The sequence below is a fragment of the Tamandua tetradactyla genome, chromosome 14 (assembly GCF_023851605.1).
Source record: "Tamandua tetradactyla isolate mTamTet1 chromosome 14, mTamTet1.pri, whole genome shotgun sequence".
In the NCBI taxonomy this organism is placed as follows: Eukaryota; Metazoa; Chordata; class Mammalia; order Pilosa; family Myrmecophagidae; genus Tamandua; species Tamandua tetradactyla.
In genome coordinates this window covers 70,487,733-70,508,974 of record NC_135340.1, presented here as the reverse complement: position 1 = coordinate 70,508,974, position 21,242 = coordinate 70,487,733, and the positions used below count along the sequence as shown (strand labels likewise).

The 21,242-nt window shown below is 34.8% G+C and overlaps 2 protein-coding genes across 8 annotated transcripts in view; one reads left to right on the top strand and one right to left on the bottom strand.

Annotated features, from left to right (window-relative positions):
* CCPG1 (cell cycle progression 1) overlaps positions 1-19,820 on the top strand; it is a 70,011-nt gene extending 50,191 nt beyond the window's left edge. For all 5 annotated transcript variants that reach the window (XM_077127968.1, XM_077127966.1, XM_077127970.1 and 2 more), the window contains one exon: positions 19,325-19,820. In XM_077127968.1, the coding sequence (XP_076984083.1) occupies positions 19,325-19,497 (173 nt within the window). In that variant the 3' untranslated portion in view covers positions 19,498-19,820. The remainder of the gene's footprint in view (positions 1-19,324) is intronic.
* Positions 1-21,242, bottom strand: part of PIGB (phosphatidylinositol glycan anchor biosynthesis class B) — a 65,407-nt gene that overhangs the window by 12,513 nt on the left and 31,652 nt on the right. For 2 of the 3 annotated variants that reach the window (XR_013162410.1, XM_077127974.1), the window contains exons 7-10: positions 15,613-15,664; positions 13,521-13,732; positions 10,088-10,152; positions 159-366 (exon numbers count right to left, since the gene is read on the bottom strand). Coding sequence is in view for 2 of the 3 variants with exons in the window: in XM_077127974.1 (XP_076984089.1) it covers positions 159-366; positions 10,088-10,152; positions 13,521-13,732; positions 15,613-15,664 (537 nt within the window). In the remaining variant the exon portion in view is untranslated. The remainder of the gene's footprint in view (positions 1-158; positions 367-10,087; positions 10,153-13,520; positions 13,733-15,612; positions 15,665-21,242) is intronic. The other variant, XM_077127975.1, reaches the window with a different exon arrangement.

The window sequence follows — 21,242 nt, the reverse complement described above, 5'->3', positions numbered from 1 at the left end:
ATTCAAATGATTTTAAAGTCTGTCAGTGATTAAATATGAATGGAAGTTTCAAATTTCTTGTAATCATTTTATCAGTGATCCATTTAAATTCAGCAATCTAAAAAAGAAATTTTAAAGCAATCTTTAATAATAGCATAGAATAGAACAACTTTTATTACCTGTAATAAGGTGTAGAGTGGCAGGGCATCATGACAAATACTGAAGATTTATTAGGACCATCATAACAGAGTTCTTGAATATAACTCATGACATCGAGTGTACCTCGTTGATGAACTAATCCAGTGTAGAAGGCAAGTAGTGTATTTGATAAAAACAAGAAACTTAGAGCTGGTTTCTTCCAAATTTTCAGGTGGTTTAGTGAGTATCCTATATGAAAATGCACACACAATGAACTGAGACACTGGCATTGAACTGTAAAACTGGTATATCTTTTGTTTATAGCTATGTAAATTTTTTTTTTTTTTTTGGGTGTGTGGACATGTTTTTCTCTAGAAGTAGGAAGGCTTATACATCTCATAAACAATTGCCAATTGTTTTCCAAAGTGGCTGTACCGTTTTTTCATTTTTAATGCAACTCTGAGCTATATTCACACAGCATAGAAAGACTGTTCCATTTTGCATTACCACCTGCAAAATGAGAGTTCTAATTGCTCCATTCTTATCCTTGAACTTGTCAGTTTTAAAATTTTAGTTATCAAATAGATGTGTAGAACTATTTTATTGGGGTTTTTATTTGCAGTCCCTTAATGACTAATAATGCCGGATATCTTTTCATTGACTAATCTGCAACCTGTGTATCTTTGTTGGTATAATGTCTGTATCTTTTGCCTTTTACTGTTTTTTAAAACTTGTTGTATTCTGGATACAAAGCCTTTATAAGCTCAGTGTTTTGCAGATATTTTCTTCAAGTCTGCGACTTGTCTTCTCTTTTTCATTTTTAAATACCAAAAAACACCAAACAAACGCAAACATTCCTATTTTGATCATTCCATTCTACATATATAATCAGTAGTTCACAATATTATCACATAGTTGCATAATTATCATCATGATCATTTCTTGGAACATTTGCATCTATTCAGAAAAAGAAATAAAACAAAAACAGAAAAAAAATTTATACATACCACACCCCTTACCCCTCCCTTTCACTGATCACTAGCATTTCAAACTAAATTTAACATTTGTTCCCCCTATTTATTTTTATTCTATATGTTCTACTCATCTTTTGACAAAGTAGATAAAAGGAGCATCAGACACAAGGTTTTCACAATCACAAGTCACACTGTGAAAGCTATATCATTTTACAATCATCTTCAAGAAACATGGCTACTGGCACACAGCTCTACATTTTCAGGCAGCACTCTCCAGCCTCTCCGTTACACCTTTTTTAAAATCTAAAAAAAAATTTTTTTAAATACCAAAAAAACACAAAGAAAATGCACACATTCCTATTTTGATCATTCCATTCCTCATATATAATCAGTAATTCACAATATCATCACACAGTTGCATATTCATCATCAAAATCATTTCTTGGAACATTTGCATCTATTCAGAAAAAGAAGTAAAACGAAAACAGAAAAAATCTATACATACAATACCCCCTTACCCCTCCCTTTCAATGATCACTAGCATTTCAAACTAAATTTATTTTGACATTTGTTCCCCCTATTATTTTTATTCCATATGTTCTACTCGTCTGTTGACAAGATAGATAAAAGGAGCATCAGACACAAGGTTTTCACAATCACACAGCCACATTGTGAAAGCTATATCATTATTCAGTCATCATCAAGAAACATGGAACACAGCTCTACATTTTCAGGCAGTTCCCTCCAGCCTTTCCATTACATCTTGAATAACAAGGTGGTATCTACTTAATGTGTAAGAATAACCTCCCGGATAACCTCGCGACTCTGTTTGGAATCTCTCAGCCATTGACACTTTGTCTCATTTCACTCTTCCCCCTTTTGGTCGAGAAGGTTTTGTCAATCCCTTGATGCTGAGTCTCAGCTCATTCTAGGATATCTGTCCCACGTTGCCAGGAAAGTCCACACCCCTGGGAGTCATGTCCCACATAGACAGGGGGAGAGTGATGAGTTTGCTTGTTGTGTTGGCTGGAGAGAGAGGCCACATTTGAGCAACAAAAGAGGCTCTCTTGGGGATGACTCTTAGGCCTAATTTTAAGTAGGCTTGACCTATCCTTTGTGGGGTTAAGTTTCATATGAACAAACCCCAAGACTGGGGGCTCTGCCTATAGCTTTGGTTGTCCACACTGCTTGTGAGAATATCAAGAATTCAACTTGGGGAAGTTGAATTTTCCCCCATTATCACCATTCCCCGAAGGGGACTTTGCAAATACTTTTTATTCACTGTTCAAATCACTCTGGGATTTACTGGGGCATCACTCTGGTAAACCAACAAAATCTCATGTCCTACTCAAGGTTCCATGTACCTATGGTGTTCAATTAAGCTGTCTACTTAAGTTATATTAGGAAATGCACTAGTCAAAATATAAATTTTGTACCAAATAAACATTTTTTGCTTTAGTCTCACACATAAGTTGAAATTTTAAAATGTTTATTTCCATCTATTTTCAGCACCCTGCAGTAATGACATTCCTTTGTTCTTCCTCATGCAAAAACATTTTTAAAATCTGTACATTTAGTCACTATCAATATATACTGTAGGCATTCCTAGATTATACCATCTCAATCTTTATCTTCTTTCTTTCTGATTTCATGTGTGCCCCCAGCCCTCTTCCCTCTATCATTCCCACATTCAGCTTCATTCAGTGTTTTAACATAATTGTATTACAGTTAGGTAGTATTGTGCTGTTTATATATTCAGTCCTGTTGCACAATCTGTATCCCTTCAGCTCCAATTACCAATATCTTACCCTATTTCTATCTCCTGATGGTCTCTATTACCAACGAAATTCTCCAAGTTTATTCTATAGCTATGTAAATCTTAACTGCAAATACATTTTAATTTCTCATGAAGAGAACACAAGTGGTAATGTCATCATGGACAAAGGATAAACAGTTATCTTCCTAATTTCCCTGACTGTATACTATCTTTGTCAATTGTCATTCAAGTCATGACTTTTTTGAGGAAAAGGCAGTATTATAAAGTGAAAAGAGCAAGGCTATAGATTCCAACAAACCAAAGTTTGAATTCTAGCTCAAGCACAAGTTGCTTTACTTTGTCAAGCATTATGAATTTCTCCATCTGCAAATGGGGAAATAGTACCTTTCCAAGAAGTAAAAAAATATATACCCTGTCCTGGTACACAATACGTATTAAGTTGGACTTTTACCCCATTTACCTTCATCTTCTCTCTTTAATTTCCCAAGTGCTAGCAAAGGTTATTTAAGTGTGTTCAAACAAATTTCAATAATTTTAAGTGAAGTATAATAGAATGCCCTCTTAGAAAAAATGCCATTGGAGTCTTGGAAAGTTATCAGTGGTCAGTGTTATCAGTGATAGCATGGATCTCTTTATTGTTCTGGAAGAACAAGAGCTATACTCTACATCTTTTCTTTCATTATAGCACTGGACTATTTGGAGATAATGAATAACGTGTACAAGTAATTCTTGCCTATGGAATAAAAAAAGAATAGTATAAAATGAAAAGTCCTTCTCCTCTCCTGTAGTCCTGATACTCCCCAGCAGTTCACTGGTAAGATTCATTTGGAATAAATATGGTAGAGTGAGTTGCCTCAAGGCTTTAAGCAACAAACAACAGTTGGCAGAACATCTTTTTCAGAGCTCTAGGAAAACAGTTAAACAGCTACAGTAATAGGGCAAGTGGTGAATCAAGAAAAAGGCAACTTAGAAATGGTAGGATCCTGTGATCCCCTTGCTGGTCCCTGGTTCTGGTTCTGGAGGTGAGTAGAGTAATAACCCTGTGTACATTCTTGGTGCATTTATGTCTGTGCCAACTTGCCTGGTGTTAGTAAGAAGGATTGAACTGGGACATAAGCTTGCTGTCACAGAACTTGCCCTGCAGGTAAAGCCTGGTTCTCCAAGCTCTTCCACAGAATGCTGTAGGAAAACTGCCAAATTCCCCTACAGGGTTGCTGGCTGCAGGATGTACTACAGTGTGGAGCCTGGGACTATGAGTTAACTGTCCTAAGGGAAAGGGACACATCTGGATCTCTGAAAAAGTGAATTCCTAGGGCAACACATGCATCCTAGGAATAGATGCATGTGCAGAAAAGACCAAGGAGGACCAACTGCATTTGCTCCAGGCTGTTCTGTGCACTTTTTACTTTTAGGAAGGTTAGACTCTGAAAAAGAACACTCAGGCCAATCTGCAGACTAGGGAAGTTTCTTTGTTTTCCTTCCTTTTCTTTTTTGCCTTCCTCCTCCCCTCCCTCCGTTTCCCTCCCTCTATTTCCTTTTTGTTAGCTCTTGGCATTCCTGGAAATTATCACAGCATTAGTTGGATACAAAGTTAAAGAACCTCCATGTCTAAATTTTAGATATTAAATATCAAAACGTTAGGTTGCAAAAAAGTATGAAACATACAAACTGAAAATTGGCTCATGCAAAGGTGAAGAATAAAGCAGTAGAAATCTGTGGAATGAGGAAGACTAGACTTGGGACATACAAGACTTTAAAAAATAGTTCTAAATATGCTCAGGGCTGAAGGAACACAAGGATGAAGAACTAAAGGCAATCAGGAAAATGGATAAACATAGAATATCAACGCAGACATGGAAATTATGAAAAGGAACCAAAAAATGCTGAAGGTCAGAGTAACAGGAATAAAGAATTCTCTAGAGGTAGAACTCAAAGATAAGACAAAAAATACTTTGAGAAATAAAGAGGATGAAGAAAGGTAAGCAGAGTCTAAAATACATGGGGAAGATCATCAAGAGTACTAATAAATGGATTATGAGTACCAGGAGAGGAAAGGAGGAGAGTATTCAAAGAAATACTTGGCTGAAAAGTTACCAAATTTAACAAAAGACATGAATATACACATGAGCTCAATGAACTGCAAACAGAAAAAACCCAAATAGACCCACACAGATTTAATCAAAATGCTGAATGCCAAAGGTGAAGAGAAAATCTGATAACAATGTGCCATGTACAAAGGAGCCCTGGTAAAGTACACATTTCTCAGAGGAAACCATGACATAAGAAGGTAGTGGGATGACTTACCTAAAACGCTAAAAACAAAAACCTGCCAACCAAGGACACTACATTTGGCAAAGCTATCTTTCAGAAATGCAAGAGAGAATAAGACACTTCCAGATAAACAAAAGTTGAGGGAGTTTGTCACCACTAGACTGCCATATGTGAAAATCTAAAGACACCTGAGGTGAAAGGAAAAGATGCTAGGAGATTCTTCATGGAAAGATCCATGAAGATTGAACTGGGACATAAGCTTGCTGTCACAGAACTTGCCCTGCAGGTAAAGCCTGGTTCCCCAAGCTCTTCCACAGAATGCTGTAGGAAACTGCCAAATTCCCCTGCAGGGTTGCTGGCTGCAGGATGTACTACAGTGTGGAGCCTGGGACTATGAGGAAACTGTTTCCTAAGGAAAAGGGACACATCTGGATCTCTGAAAAAAGTGAATTCCTAGGGCAACACATGCATCCTAGGAATAGATCCATGAAGAAATAATATCTGGTAAAGGTCATGAAAAATATATATGCCAGTACTATTGTGTTTTTGGTCTATAAGGCCACTTTTTACTCCTTATAGGAATTAAAATGCAAATGTATTTGCATTTATAATGTATAACCTATATAAGCTACAAGAGCTATGTAAAGGTGGGGAGATGCGGTAGGAACATAGTATAATGAAGTTAACTTGGTATCAAAAATAGATAAGACCATTGTAGATTTAGGATGGCAAATTTAAGCCCCATGGTAGCGACAAAGAAAATATCAGGAAAAATTCACAAAGTGGAACTAAGGGATTCTAAAGGGCTCATTACAGAAGACCAAACTAGACACAAAGGTGGGCATTAATGGAAGAACTGAGGGATGAAAAATATGTAAGACTTAGAAAAAAAAAAGCAGCAAAATGACAGAAGCCCTGTATTATCAGTAGTTACTTTAAATGTAAATGGGTTAAGCTTTCTAATGAAAGGGTAGAGGTCTGGAGAATGAATAAAAAAGCATGACCCAATTATATGCTATTTACAAGAGAATCATCTTAAATTCAAAGACACAACTAATGTAAGAAAAATGATGGAAAAATATTCCATGCAAACAGTAATCCAAAAAGAGTGGTGGCTGCTATACAAATATCAGACAAAACAGACTTAGTAAAAAAACAAAAGGAACAAAGAGCACTATACACTGACAAATACATCAGTTCATCAAGAAAATACGGTGCTTATAAACATATTCACTAACAACAGAGCCCTGAAATATATGAAGCAAACAGTGACAGATTTGAAGGAAGAAACAGATAGTTCTACATTAATAGTAGGAGATTTATATACCCCTTTCACTAATGGATAGAACATACGGACAGAAGATCAATAAGGAAATAGAGGATTTGAACAGTATTATAAACCAACTAGACCTAGTGTGCTTTTTGGAAACTGGTATGGACCCCAGAAAAACCATGTTCTTTAATCCAGTCTTGTGGCGGCAGGCCTATTGTTGGGTGGGACCTTTTGATTAGGTTGTTTCCTTGGAGCATTCAAGATGGGTCTGGAGTCATTTAAGGGAGAGACTAATTTGGAAAGAGCTCAGAACTGAGAGAAACCAGGAGGGGAAGAAAATGCGCACAGAAACATTTTAGATTGGAGGACTAGTAGATGTGGCCATGTGCCTTCCCATGTGACAGGAATCCTGGATGCCAGCAGTCTTTCCTCCTAGAATATATCCTCTTGGTGCCTTAATTTGGACATCTTCACAGCCTTAGAATCGTAACTTGTAACTTAATAAATCTCCTTTGTAAAAGCTAATCCATTTCTGGTATACTGCATCCTGACAGTTTTAGCAAACTGGAATACCTAGTAAATATATACCACTTCATCCCGCATCAAAGAGTACACATTCTCAGTTGCACACAGATCATTCTCCAGGATAGAATATAAGGTTACAAAACAAATCATAATTTAAAAAAGACTAAAATCATACAAAGTATGTTTCTCTGACCACAAAACAATACAACCTCCAGATGGGCCCCTGGACCAGGTAAGTCTTGAAATGCAGAGGGGCCAGCTGTTCCAGAACATTGACTAATTCCATCCCCCTATCCCATATTATCAACAACACCCTTCCAACATGAAAAAGTTAGGTTGGGCATACTCCAAATAACCCTAAAGGGTGGGAACAAGATCAAAGGTGATGGCAGAATTATACAGAGAAGGTCAGGTTTAACAAATGAGTATAAGTGCGGAATCATTACACTGATATTTCTTAAAGCCTTTAGTATCTTAGAGCACCTAGAAATAAAAACCTAAAATTGTGGCAGTGTAACCCATACCAAACTCCAAAATCTGTTCTACAATGAATTGTTGTGATGTGCTTGGAAATTTATTACTTTTTTGTATATATATTTCACAGTAAAAAAATAAAAGCCAGAATGAGCTGGAAATCAACGAAAGAGGGAGAAATGGAAAACTCATAAATATGAGAAAATTAAGACACTTAAACAACCAGTGGGTCAGAAAAAGGAATCAGAAGATCCCTGGATATCAGAAAATATCTACACATGAGTGAAAAAGAAAACTTGACATACCAAAACTTAAGGGATGCAGCAAAGGAGTGCTGAGAGGGACGTTTATAGCTATATGCATGCACTTAAAAAAAATCTCAAATGAATAACCTAACCACACCAGGAGGAACCAGAAAACCAAAAGGAAGAAGGAAGGAAATAATAAACATCAAAGCAGAGATAAATGAAAAAATAGGAAAATTACAGACTCAATGAAACCAAAAAATTGGTTCTTTGAAGAGATCGATAAAATTGACAAACCTTTGGTGAAAACCATAAAAAATGGGGACATTACTACAAACCTTACAGGTTTATAAGAGCATACTATGAAGAACTGTCTGCTAACAAACTGGACAACCTAGATGAAATGGAAAAATTCCTAGAAAAACAAATTACATAAAGTGACTCAAGAAGAAATCGAAGATCTCAACAGACCAATAACTAATAGAGAAATTGAATCAGTAATCAAAACTTCCCAACAAAAGTCAAGGATGATGTGGCTTCACTGGTGAATTTCACCCAAACATTCCAAGAATTAACACAAATTGTCATATTCTTCTGAAAAATTGAGGAAGAGGGAAATTTCCTAATCCATTCCATGAGTCTGGTATCACCCTAATACCAAAGCCAGACAGAGATATTACAAGAAAATTATAGACCAGTTTTCCTTATGGATATGTTGCAAAAGCCCTCAACAAAATACTAGCAAACTGAATTAACTGCATAATTACAGGATTATACACTATAAGCAGTAGGATTTCATCTAAGAATGCAAGGGTGGGTCAACATAAAATCACTGTAATATATCACAGTAACAAAATAAAAACCCACATTGTCATTTCAATCATACACAAAAAGCATTTGACAAAATCTAGCACCACTTGATAAAAACACTTGGAAAACTAGAAATAGAAGAAAATTTCTATTCATGAAAATGAATGAAGCAAAATATATATGCACAATGGAATATTAGAGAGTTGTAAAAAGAAATTTCTGATACAAATGACAAGACAGATGAACCCTGAAGACATGTTGAGTGAAATAAACCAGACACAATAAGATGAGTACTATATGATCTTGCTTATATGAAATACCAAGAATAAGCAAATTTCATAGAGACACAGTAGATTACAAGAGGCTTACCAGGGGCTGGAGGAGAGTAGGGAAGATTGTTATTGTTTAATGTATGCAGAATTTCTCTTTGAGATGATGAAAAAGCTGGTGCAATGGATGTTGGTGATAATAGCACAAAATGAATGCAATTAATACCACTGAATTGTATACTTCAAAGTGATTAAAATAGGAAATTCTGAGTTGTTTATATGCTACTGCAATGAAGAGTTCAAAAACATATTTCAACATATAGTAGAACTTCAAAAATAAAAAATATTGCAAAGGCCTACTGGAAGAAGAGGCTGTGATGGTTTGAGGCTTTATGTACTCTCCAAAAAGATGATGTTCTTAAAGCTAATCCATTTCTGTGGTTGTAAACCTATTGTAGGTGGGATCTTTTGAATTAATTATTTCAGCTGAGGCATGCACCAGGTGGGTCTTAATCCTTTTACTGGAGTCCTTTATAAAAGAGATAGAAGACAGAGAACAGAAACACAAAGAAGCTAAGAAGCCAGCCAGAGGTTAGAAGGAGACACAAAAAAACAGGAAGTCACTGAAGCCAGAAGCTGGAAGCAATGAAACCCAGAAGAGATGGGAGAGGCCAGTAGACACATGCCTTGTGTCTTGCCATGTGACAGAAGGGTCCCAGAATGCTGGTAGTCTGTCTTTGAGGAGAAAGCATTGCCTGTTATGGCTTGATCTGGGCATTTTCATGGCCTGAGAACTATAAATTTGTAAGTTACTAAATCCCCACTGTAAAAGTCAACCCATTTCTGGTATATTGCATTTTGGTAACTTTAGCAAACTAAAACAGAGGCCAAAAATAATATCAGAGGAGTAAATAACTATAAAAATTGCATATGCATTGGGGGAGTCTTAAAAGAGGTAAATGTACATAAAAGCATCAAAAACTAGCTTCAACAGCTAGATATTCTTCCTTTGTGAAAATGAAAACTCTCACAGTTCAACCATAAACTTAAAACAGTCTGAGATAGAAATACTGGATTTTTAAATAGTAAAAGTTGTATAACAATCAGAAATAATATCAACATTTTGTTTTGGATATTGGTTCCTTATGTTTTTTTCTCAGTTTATGGGTCACATTTTTAGTTTTTAGTCTAAAAATGGGAATACTGGAGTAATTCTAACTGATTTATAATTAAGAAACAAGTAATTCTCATTTAGCCTATTTGAAAGTAAATATTTTAGAGTTTAATAAGCATTAATTGTTTTTTAATTATTTCTATAAAAATAATTTTTTCTATATTAAACAAGTACTTACCACAGAATACCATACAAAATGGCAAAATTGGATAGATAAACCTGAATTCTTTGTGGCCCAACATGCTATAACAACAAGAAAAGATATTAAAAGAAAAACTTAGTGCTATTTTCTTCTGTTACACAATAGGTTGAGAAATTAATGTTTATAAAACACAACATGATTTATTTATTTTTTAAGTACTAAGATAGGAATTTCATGCTTCAAGAACCAGTCTTATATTTTAGTTATAAGGTGATGATGATTATACATCTTAGGCTGCCATTGTGGAGTTCTAAACTACAATTACATTCTAAATGTATTTCTATGACCAATCCAAGTAATACTCAAATTTGAAATAAGAATGCATAATTTTAATTTTAAAATATTTTTTTTACTTTTTAAAATTGATAGTTTTAAAAAAATTTTTAAAAGCAAATAAAACATTGAAATTCATAAAAACTGTATGTATTTGGTTGACCAAGTTAGCATTATATGACACTTTAGGGTGCTGCCTCCTACAGAATCTTTAAATACCGTTCGAGTCATCTTTGACAAGTTAAAGGGTTGCATAAATGGGCAAGTGTTGAATAAAGAAAACATAGCTTGAAAAATGGTAGAAACTCACAGTGCCTTTAACCTGTCCTCCACACCCACCCTGGTATGGTGTAAAGTCAGCCTATGCTACCATTGAGAGACCTTGGTCTTGTTTTTGAGAGAGCAGAGTAATGTCTATGTACATACTGGGGTCCCTTGTATGTTGGTGCCAATCTGTCAGCTGGCAGGCTGAAAGACTATACCAGGAAACTCATTTCCATTTCTGACTTGTCCTGCCAGAACTTGCACTGCAAGAAAAAGCTGCTTCTGGACAATTAGAGCAATATAAATAAATAATTGTCAAAGGATTCTGCTTTAAGATAACAAAATAACTGGGAGGGAGAGAGTCTATTTCATGTGGAGGAGAGGAGGCTTTTCCAATTTCTGTAAACAAGGGAATTTCTAAGGCCATAAGCAAGCAAAAGCCCAGGAGAAGATGCAGGCTCAGAAAAGAGAAAACCCTCCATTTCACTTTTGCCCTGGGCTGATCTTCTTGATAGGAGAGTTCAACTCTGAAGGAGAGCCAATTTTCATACACTGTGAAAGGTGTTTTTTCTATTGTAGGTCTTGGCACTCAAATCTCTGTCATATCACTAGCTTTATACAAACCTAAGGAACATGCTCAGGGACGAAATCCCAGTCAACACTTCAAAATATTAAAATGTATAATGTCCACAAAAAATTATAAGAAAAACAAAAGAAACAAGAAATGATGACTCATCCAAAGGAACAGGACAAAAATCTAAAACTTTACCCTTATATGAAAGCCAGATAAAGATATCACAAAAGAAAACCAGACTAATATCTCTTAGGAATATAGATGTAAGAATCATCAACACAATACTAGCAAACTGAATCCAACAGCACCATTAAAAGAATTATACACCACGATTAAGTAAGATTTATCTCAGATATGCAAGGTGGTTTGTTGTAAGAAAATCAATTAATGTAAAACACCACATCACTAGAATGAAGGGAGAAAGCCACATGATTAACTCTCGATATACAAAAGACACTTGATAAAATCCAGCACCCTTCTTGATAAAAACACTTAGAACTCTAAGAATAGAAGGAACTTCCTAAGCATAATAAAGGATACACATGACTAAGGATACATATGAAAACCCACAGTTACATCATACTCAATGTTGAAAGATTGAAAACTTTCTCTTCAAGATCAGGAACAAGACAAGGATGCCAAATGTCACCACTGTGATACAACACTGTTATGGAAGTTTTAGCCAGAGCAATTAGGTAAGAAAAAGAAATAAAAGGCCTTCAAATTGGAAAAGATGAAGTAAAACTTTCTCTATTTGCAGATGGCATGATCCTGTCTATAAAAAATATTGTAAAATCCACAACAAAGCTACTAGAGCTAAAAAAAGAATTTGGCAAAGTGGCAGGATACAAGGTCAACATGCAAAAATCAGTAGAGTTTCTATACACTAGGAATGAACAATCTAAAGAGGAAATCAAGAAAAAAATCCCACTTATAATAGCAACAAAAAGTCAAATATCTACGAGTAAAGGTAATGAAAGGATTGGTATACAGAAAACTATAAAACATTGCTGAAAGAAATCAAAGAACACTTAAATAAATGGAAGGAGATTCCATGTTCATGGATTGGAAGATTAAATATTGTGAAGATGGCAATTCTACCCAAAGCAATTTACAGAGTCAATGCAATCCAAATCAGAAGTCCAACAACCTTTACAGAAATGGAAAAGCCAATCATCGAATTTGTATGAAGGGTTAAGAGGCCCTTAATAGCCAAAGCCATCTTGAAAAAAAAGAATGAAGTTAGAGGACCTTTACTTCCTTATTTTGAAACGTACTATAAAGCTACAGTAATCCAAACAGTACAGGTATGAGGAAAGTCTTATAGACCAATTTCAAATTCAGAGTTTAGAAATAAGCCCTCACGCCAATGGACAACTGATTTTTGACAAGGGTCTCAATTCCACTCAATGGGGGAAGAACAGTCTCTTCAACAATGGTGCTGGGGAAACTGGATATACATATGCAAAAGAATGAAAGTAGGCAGCATATACAATAATAAACTCAAAATGGATCAATGACCTAAATATAAGAACCAAAACTATAAAACTCTTAGAAGAAAACGTTAGGAAGGCATTTTCAAGACATTTGTGATAGGCAATGGTTTCTCAGACATTTAAAAATAACTCAAAAATTAAAAAGTAACTCATAGGACTACAATACAAACAGTGAACCCCGCTGTAAATTATGGACTATAGTTAATAATATAATGATAATAATAGTGTTTCATCATTTGTAGCAAAGATACCATACTAATGCAAAGTGTTAATTAATAATAGGGAGAATTGTTTAAGTGAGGGGGTGCTATATGGGAACTCTGTATTTTCCACATCATTTTTCTGTAAATCTACAACTCTTCTGAGAAAAAATAAGTGGAATGCAATCCTTGGTAAACAGGTATACATATCTGAAGTATTCACTCCATCTGAGCACAGCATAATTACTACTACTTTTGTCTGCTAAATAATCCCTACTACCAAACTAAAAAGAATTAATGCATCTCCAAAAGATAAACAGTTTACTTTTAAAGTTTCAATTTAATTTATTTTCTTGGTAACATTTAAAAGCTAGCTATTTTAACTTTGCTATCTGAATATGTAGATTTTTTTCCTTGTTGCCTTAAATTTAAATTGGTTTATGAAACTTACTGTGCAAACACAGGCTTTACAATGATTATATGGATACTTTATTTAAATAAGCCTTTGGTTAAGCTAAAATATCCATTGTCGGTGGTTCTAAGTGTATTTGTTTTCTTAAATAAAATAGAAATAAAAAATTAAAAAAACAAGTAAATCTTACCTATAAACTAGCAGTGTCCACAGCACACTCACCAAAAGTATCCGATACCTCTTTGGAGATAGAAAGCAGCCATGAATAAAGAAGGGTAAATGAGTACCCAAGATAACTGGAAATCCTTGACTGAAGTACCAATGCCATGGATGAGAACCATAAAATGTCCCCAAATTCTGCAGCACGTTAAATTTCAAAAAGTTAAACTGAACTAAAGTCCACTGTCATAATTGAAGGAGAAAGAAATAGAAATATGTTAGTGCCATGTAGGAATCTTGCCATCTTTGAAGAATCCTGACATTAAATCAAGAATGAAATTTGAAAACCAGACAATCGTTATAAATTTTGATTCATGACTGTATCAATTCAATTACTATTTTTTCCTGCTATATGCACTAATTTGTTCTTTGTTAATTTATACAATGCCAGATTTTTGAAATTCAAAGAATAAACGTTCATACTTAGTTTGAAAATCTAACTTTAACATCCAATTGATAGAGGGTCCTCAAAATAATTTTTATGAGCTTTTTATCACCATATAAAAAATTTTACTAGTACCTTGATATATCTATTAAGATAAAGCTTTGAAACACTACAGATTGAATTACCACACAAAGCAGGTATCAGCCGCAGTAAATATTAACAGAGTAACATTGTTAACACTAGCTGCTCACTTGTGGTACACACTGTTCTAAGCATTTTACATGCATTAACTCATTTAATCCTCCACCACTTTTTTTTTTAACTTTTTAAATTGTATATACAAAGCAAAGAAATAAAAAAGCAATAGTTTTCAAAGCACTCTTCAATAAGTAGTAACAAGACAGATCCCAGAGTTTGTCATGGGCTACCATACCATCCTCGCAGATTTTTCCTTCTAGTTGCTCCAGAATATAGGAGGCTAGAAGGAATAAATGTTTTTTTTAATCACCATATTTGACTTCTTTTTTTTGTAAAAAATAACATATATACAACAAAGCAATAAATTTCAAAGCTCAGCACCTCAATTAGTTGTAGAACAATTCCACAATTTTAAGTTTTTACTTCTAAGATACTGGAGACTAAAAGAGATATCAATTTAATGATTCAGCATTCATATTCATTTGTTAAATCCTATCTTCTCTGTATAACTCCACCATCACCTTTGATCTTTCTATCCCTCTCTTTAGGGGTGTTTGGGGCAATGGCCATTCCAACTTTTTCATATTGGAAGGGTTTGTCACTAATATGGGGTAGGGAGATGGAACTATCTGATGTTCTGGAAAGGCTGGGACCTCTAGTTTTCAGGACTTATCTGGTCCAGGGACCCATCTGGAGGTTGTAGGTCTCTGGAAAGTTACTCTAGTGCATGGAACCCTTGTGGAATCTTATATATTGCCCTAAGTGCTCTTTAGGATTGGCTGGAATGGTCCTGGTTGGGGGTTTGGCAGGTTTTGATAGGTAGCAATGTCTAACTGGAGCTTGCGTGAGAGCAACTTCCAGAGTAGCCTCTCTGACTCTATTCGAATTCTCTCTGCCACAATCCTCCGCCACTTTATGATTAGGTATCACAATTTTCAGATAAGGACACTGGCAAAAAAGGTATGTAACTTGTCAAAGACTGTGTAGCTAATAATGAGAGCACCAGGCTTCAAACCATTGCAGTCTGATTCCAAAAATCATAGGTGACTTTTTAGGGGGGAGAGGGTATTTAGAAATAGCCATAGGCAATGGCTAAAGTCATGAGATTAATAATCTCAAACCAAATAACTGAACAGAATATTCTGCTTACTTTGATTTCTGCTTAAGGGACAAATAAAATTATTTAAAATTTTAACTTTTATTATTTATAAATCTGACAAAACTGTAGGTAAAGTCTGCCTTAAAACACTCTTGAAAATCAATTTGAAGCACACAATAATGTAGAAAGAACAGCAAACTGAACCAAAGGTATACTTTTGGAAGTTGTTTTTTTTTTTTTTAATATATCCTCTCAGTATCTTCTTTTAAAAATGTGCTTTGGTTCCTACATGTTAATGGATTAAAAAACCCAGATTGAGGTTTTAATGTAACAAATGGTTGGATTAAAAAAACCTTTTAGTTTAACATATTTTTTACTTACCTGACCAAAAAAAATACGATCAATTATCAGAGACAAACCCAACATGGTAAATCTGAAAAAAAAAAAAAAAGAATAGTGATTTTTATTCAAAACTTGCTGAAAATGCAATATTAGTATGTTTTTATAAGTGCCTTGCACAAAAACTCACTTTAAAATGCTTTACGATTTCACCAACTAAGTATTTATACATTTTGAAAGATCTTTCATTGACAGGAAGCTACATTTAAGTGAAGTTTTAAAAAGTAATAAATACTATTATCTACTGCTATTAACAAATCCTATTAAAGTTGGCAATTTAAAACTACATTATTTCAGAGTTCCATGGGTCAGGAACCCTGGTGCAACTTGGCTGGTCACTTCTGGCTTCAAGTATCCCTTAGTTGTGGTCAAGCTGTCAGCTGGTGCTCCAGTTTCATCTGAAGGCTTGACTAGGGGTGGAAGGGAATTCCACTGCCAAGTTCACTAACGGTTGTTGGCAGGGCTTGGTCTCTTGCCACGTGGCCCTCCCCATAAAGGTGCCACATAACATGGCAGTTGGGTTCCCTGAGATAAGCCAATTAACAGAGTGGTAGAGTTCACCCAAGATGTAACTATCGCTTTATAACTTAATCTTATGTTGTATTCTATTCATTAAGATTGAATTAATTCCAACCCATATTTATTATTTTTATTGACAAATCTTCACATACATACATTCCCTACATGGTGTATAATCAGTAGCTTACAATATCATCACGAGAGTTGTGTATTCATCACCATGATCATTTTTTAGAGCATTTCCTGCCCATATTTAAGTGGAGGAGAGAAGAGATACAAATCAGTCATGAACACCAGGGGGCTGGGATCAGTGGGGGACATCTCAGATATTCAGAAGAGTACACCACTGGCACAAAGCTCCATGAATCATCACTATATGAATGCAATTGTGTAACTACTGTACAGATCAGGCCAGAAAGCATTGCCAGTAATCCAAAAGGCCTTCTTACTCTCCAATGAGTTAATATTGATCTTCTTCCCAAAAGTAACCACTATCGTGATGGATCTTGTTTTATATTTTATAGAAACTGTATCATACTGTATGTACTTTCATATCCATTTCCTTCAATCATTATATATGTGAGAGTTAACCATTTTTCTTGCATGTTGCAGTAGTGCATTGTGTATTATTCAACTTAATGAATATACCAGAATGTATTTATCTAGTCCCCTAATTGACTGACATTATGTTTTCCATTTTTAGCTATTATGAATGTCATGAACATTTTTGTACATAAGTGTATGTACACACACACACACACACACACATTTGTATATATACACATTCTGTTGGTTATATACCTAGGATTAGAATTGCTGGGACTTTGAGTGTAAGTATGATCAGTATTACAGTTTTTCAAAGTTTATGGAACTTATATTTCCACAAGGAATATACGAGGGTTTTACATCCTTTTTTCATTCTGGTAGAAGTGTAGTAGTACCTTATTGGGATTAAATTTGCATTTCCTTAATGATAATGAGTTGAGCACCTTTATACTTATTGGCTATTCTAGTATCTTTTGAAGTATCTTTTGATAGTAGTATCTAGTATCTTTTTTTTTTTAAGAGCAATACATTTAATACATTCACAGATCTCAAATAAAAACATACATTATCATGCTACAGGTTTTCAATCATCCTTGGACAACATAAAAAACACAATACTCAAACTGTATGTTTTAACAAGAGGAACATGAAATCTCATTTTGACACAAAAACACGTTAAAACAAAACAAAAATGGAACTAATCCAGTACCAGAAGACTTCCTTAAATTCCCACCCTACCCAACTCCGGAACTCATATAGCTGCCTTCACCAGCACATGAAACTCTCTCCTTTGACATTTCTTCCTCCTTACCCAAAATTTCAACCCAAAAATAGACATCCAGAGGTAAGTCATGGAATGAGAACTACTACATCCTCAAAAAAAAAAAAAAACCCCCAACTTATTTGGTGAAGGTTGAAAAGGTGGGTAAAAGATTAGGTAAAACTTAAAAAAAAATGCCATGCTGGAGACCCGGGCTTGTTTCCTGGTGCCTGCCTGCCCATGTAAAAAAAATTTAGAAAAACTTAAAAAAAAAAAAAGTGTAGTGGGAAAACTGTGAGGAGTTTGTTTCATTCCCTTTACTCTGATTTCAGAGCATAGGAATTATGCCTACAGATAATACTCTAAATACTCTAAATATGAATTATAAAAGGAAGACTGTACTAAGGTTTATTAAGAGGATATAATAACATGGGAAAATATTTGTTATGAAGTTAAATGAAATAGAATACAAAACTTCATATACAGTATGAGCTCAGTCATATAAAAAACAAACCAACCAAAATATGTCCTAAATATAGGCTGAAAGGAAATAACTTTAAATGTTAATAGTGGTTTTACTTAAGGAATGTCTACAGTGATCCTTTTTGTTCCTTTTATTTTTCTGTCTTTTTCACTGGGGAATTTTTTTTTTAAACCTCTTAGTTACAAAAAATAAACTCTGATACAAGTATTGAATTTGAGTTAATGAATTTAAGTCCAGCCTATAAGACTGGCCTTGCACATTTGTAAAACTATAGAAGATTCCAGGCTATCCCATGAATCCACTCTGTATTAGGAGTAACTTGACAGAGGTTGAAGTGCTTCAGGTAGTTGAAAAGAGACTGCCTTATGAAAAATGCTGGAATCAAATGGAAATGCTATGGTTTTACAAAAAAAGGAAGAGAAATAACAAACTCGGCAAAAATTTATTTACAATACAGTAGCCCCTTAACACTGGAATTAAACATGAGGACAGCTACTTTCTATTTTCTGTGCAGATTTCAATTTACCAAAAAAAGCTATTATCACAATAACTACAGAAAGCCAGTCTGGTTTAGAAACAGAAATAAAACAATACAACAAAAATAGTGGACAGAGAAAAGCACAAAGTTTAGAAAATTATAAAAAGTACTTTCTATAAAAATGATTCCTTTTAAAACATTTGTTTACTGTACATATTTTAAGGCTCCCCACCCCACCCCCAAAAAAGCAATACCTCCAAACACTTTCTACCAAAGGATCCACTGGTTTTGTTCATTCAACAAACACTGACAGCAGGCTCATAATATGTGAGCACTGGGATCTTAAGATGAAAAAGGCTTGTCCCTGCCTCAAGGACATCTTCCCCAAGCAAGGAGAGAGACACATCCAACCACAATACAGCAATTAAAAACAGATGCCTCTGCTTTCTTTATAATTAAAGGATCTGTTGCAATTCTCATTGAATTACTTACACAGAAACTTTCCTGACTTAGTAGGTGACAAAAACGCAACTATTTTATCCTTATAAATACTTCTAAAATAAGCAGGCATTAAAATCATTTTGTGATATTTACCCATTAATATCACAATGCCTGGTGAAGTCAGTTAGCTTTCTTTTACACAATGGAGCATACTGTACTCCAAGAATGAGACACCTTGAAACCAAAAATAAGTGACCAGTCCTATATCTAGATCAAGACTAGTGAGTACCATCAAAAGGTGAGATTCAGGAATATAAATTTCAATTAGAATGTTCAGTCTCTTCTTCCATCCGCTGATTTTCAATACGCTCCTGTGTCAGCTGCTCTAGATCTTTCCTCACATTTGGATGATCTTCCAGATCTTCATAGAGTGATCTGACGATGTCCAATCTCCTATGATTCTCAGGCTTGACCAAGCTTCGGACAACCTGGAGGCATCGCTCTTTCAAGGTATACACTGGGAGTGTGATGTTGGCAAAAATAGGCTGTCCATCAACATTGAGAGACGGCACAAATAATTCAGTTTGGTTAACCAGAAGCCCATCATATGTCCCTGCATCTCTGAAGAGCCAAAGATGACCGAACGAATTGAGAAAGTCTGCGGTTTTCTTGATGCTGCTGGTGATGACCTCAATGTACTCCCGGTTTGCCCAATCCTGGTGAATCTCGCGCTGCACCTGGATCCTCCTGGCCCGCCATGGCGGCCGCTGAAGGGAGCAGTATCTAGTATCTTTTGATCATTTTTCTACTGATTTTTTTTGTTACAGATTTCTAAAAGTTCTGTATATGAAATCTTTTGTTTGTTTATGTGTTACTAATATCTTCTCCCAGTCTGTAACTTGCCTTTTCACTCTCTTAATGGTGAATCTGGTGAATAAAAGTTTTAAATTTTAATGCATTCATTTCCTTTGTAGTTGGTACTTACTGTGTTCTATTTAGGAAATCTTGCCTGCCTTAAATCCATGAAGATATTGCACTCTATATTCTTGCAGAAGTGCCACTGTTTTACCTTTACATTATGATCTATAATTTCTTTGGAATTTTTTTTTATAGTGGGAGATAGGAGTGAAGATAATTATTTTTTCTATATGGATATCTAGCTGACTCTGTATTTATTGAAAAGACTATCTTTTCTGTAGTGTAATGCAGTATCATCTTTGTCATAAATGAAGTGACTGTGTAAGTCCTGGTTTGTTGCTGGACATTATTTTGTTACACTGGTCTACTAAGACTGTACTATCTCAATTACTAAAACTCTGTATTAAGTATTAGTATATAATTTTATAAGTCTTCCAACATTTTTTCCTTCAAGACTATTTTAGCTATTTTTGGCCTTTTGCATCCATTAAAAACTTTAAAATTAACTTAACAATTCACATATACAATCTACTAGGATTTAATTGAGATTGCACTGGCTGCTTGGGTCAATTTGGGGAGAATTCATACCTTTATAGTATTGAGTCTTCCATCCATGAATATGGTATATTCATTTTTTTAGGCCTTCGTTATTTCAAGAATGTTTTGCAGCTTTCGGTGTAAAGTACTTGCAGACCATTTATTAGATTTATTCCTACACATTTGATGTTTTTTGATGCCATTAGAAACGTGAATTTTTTTAATTAAAAATTTTTAAAATTATGTTTAAAAAATTTAAACATAACAACATACAACACGAACATTCTTACCATATGATCATTTCATTCTTGGTACTTAAACAATAACTCACGATATCATCACATAGTTGTATATTCATCACCACGACCACCTCTCAGAACATTAGCATCAATCCAGAAAAAGAAATAAAAAGAAAAAAGAAAAAAATTCATACATATGATATTCCCTCCCCCTCCCCCTCATCCATCACCAGCATTTCAATCTACTAAATTTATTTTAACATTTGTTCCCCTTATTATTTATTTATTTTTAATCCATATGTTTTATCATCTGTCCATAAGGTAGCAAAAAGGAGCATCAGACACAAGGTTTTCAAAATCACACAGTCACATTGCAAAAGTTATATCATTATACAATTATCTTCAAGAAACATGGCTACTGGAACACAGCTCTACATTTTCAGGCAGTTCCCTCCAGCCTCTCTGTTATGCCTTAACTAAAAAATGATATCTATTTAATGTGTAAGAATAACCTCCTGGATACCCTCTTGACTCTGTTTGGAATCTCTCAGTCATTGACACTTCATTTTGTCTCATTTCTCTCTTCCCCTTTCAGTCGAGAAGGTTTCCTCAATCCCTTGGTGCTGAGTCCAGCTCATTCTAGGATTTCTGTCCCATGTTGCCAGAACAGTCCACACCCCTGGGAGTCAT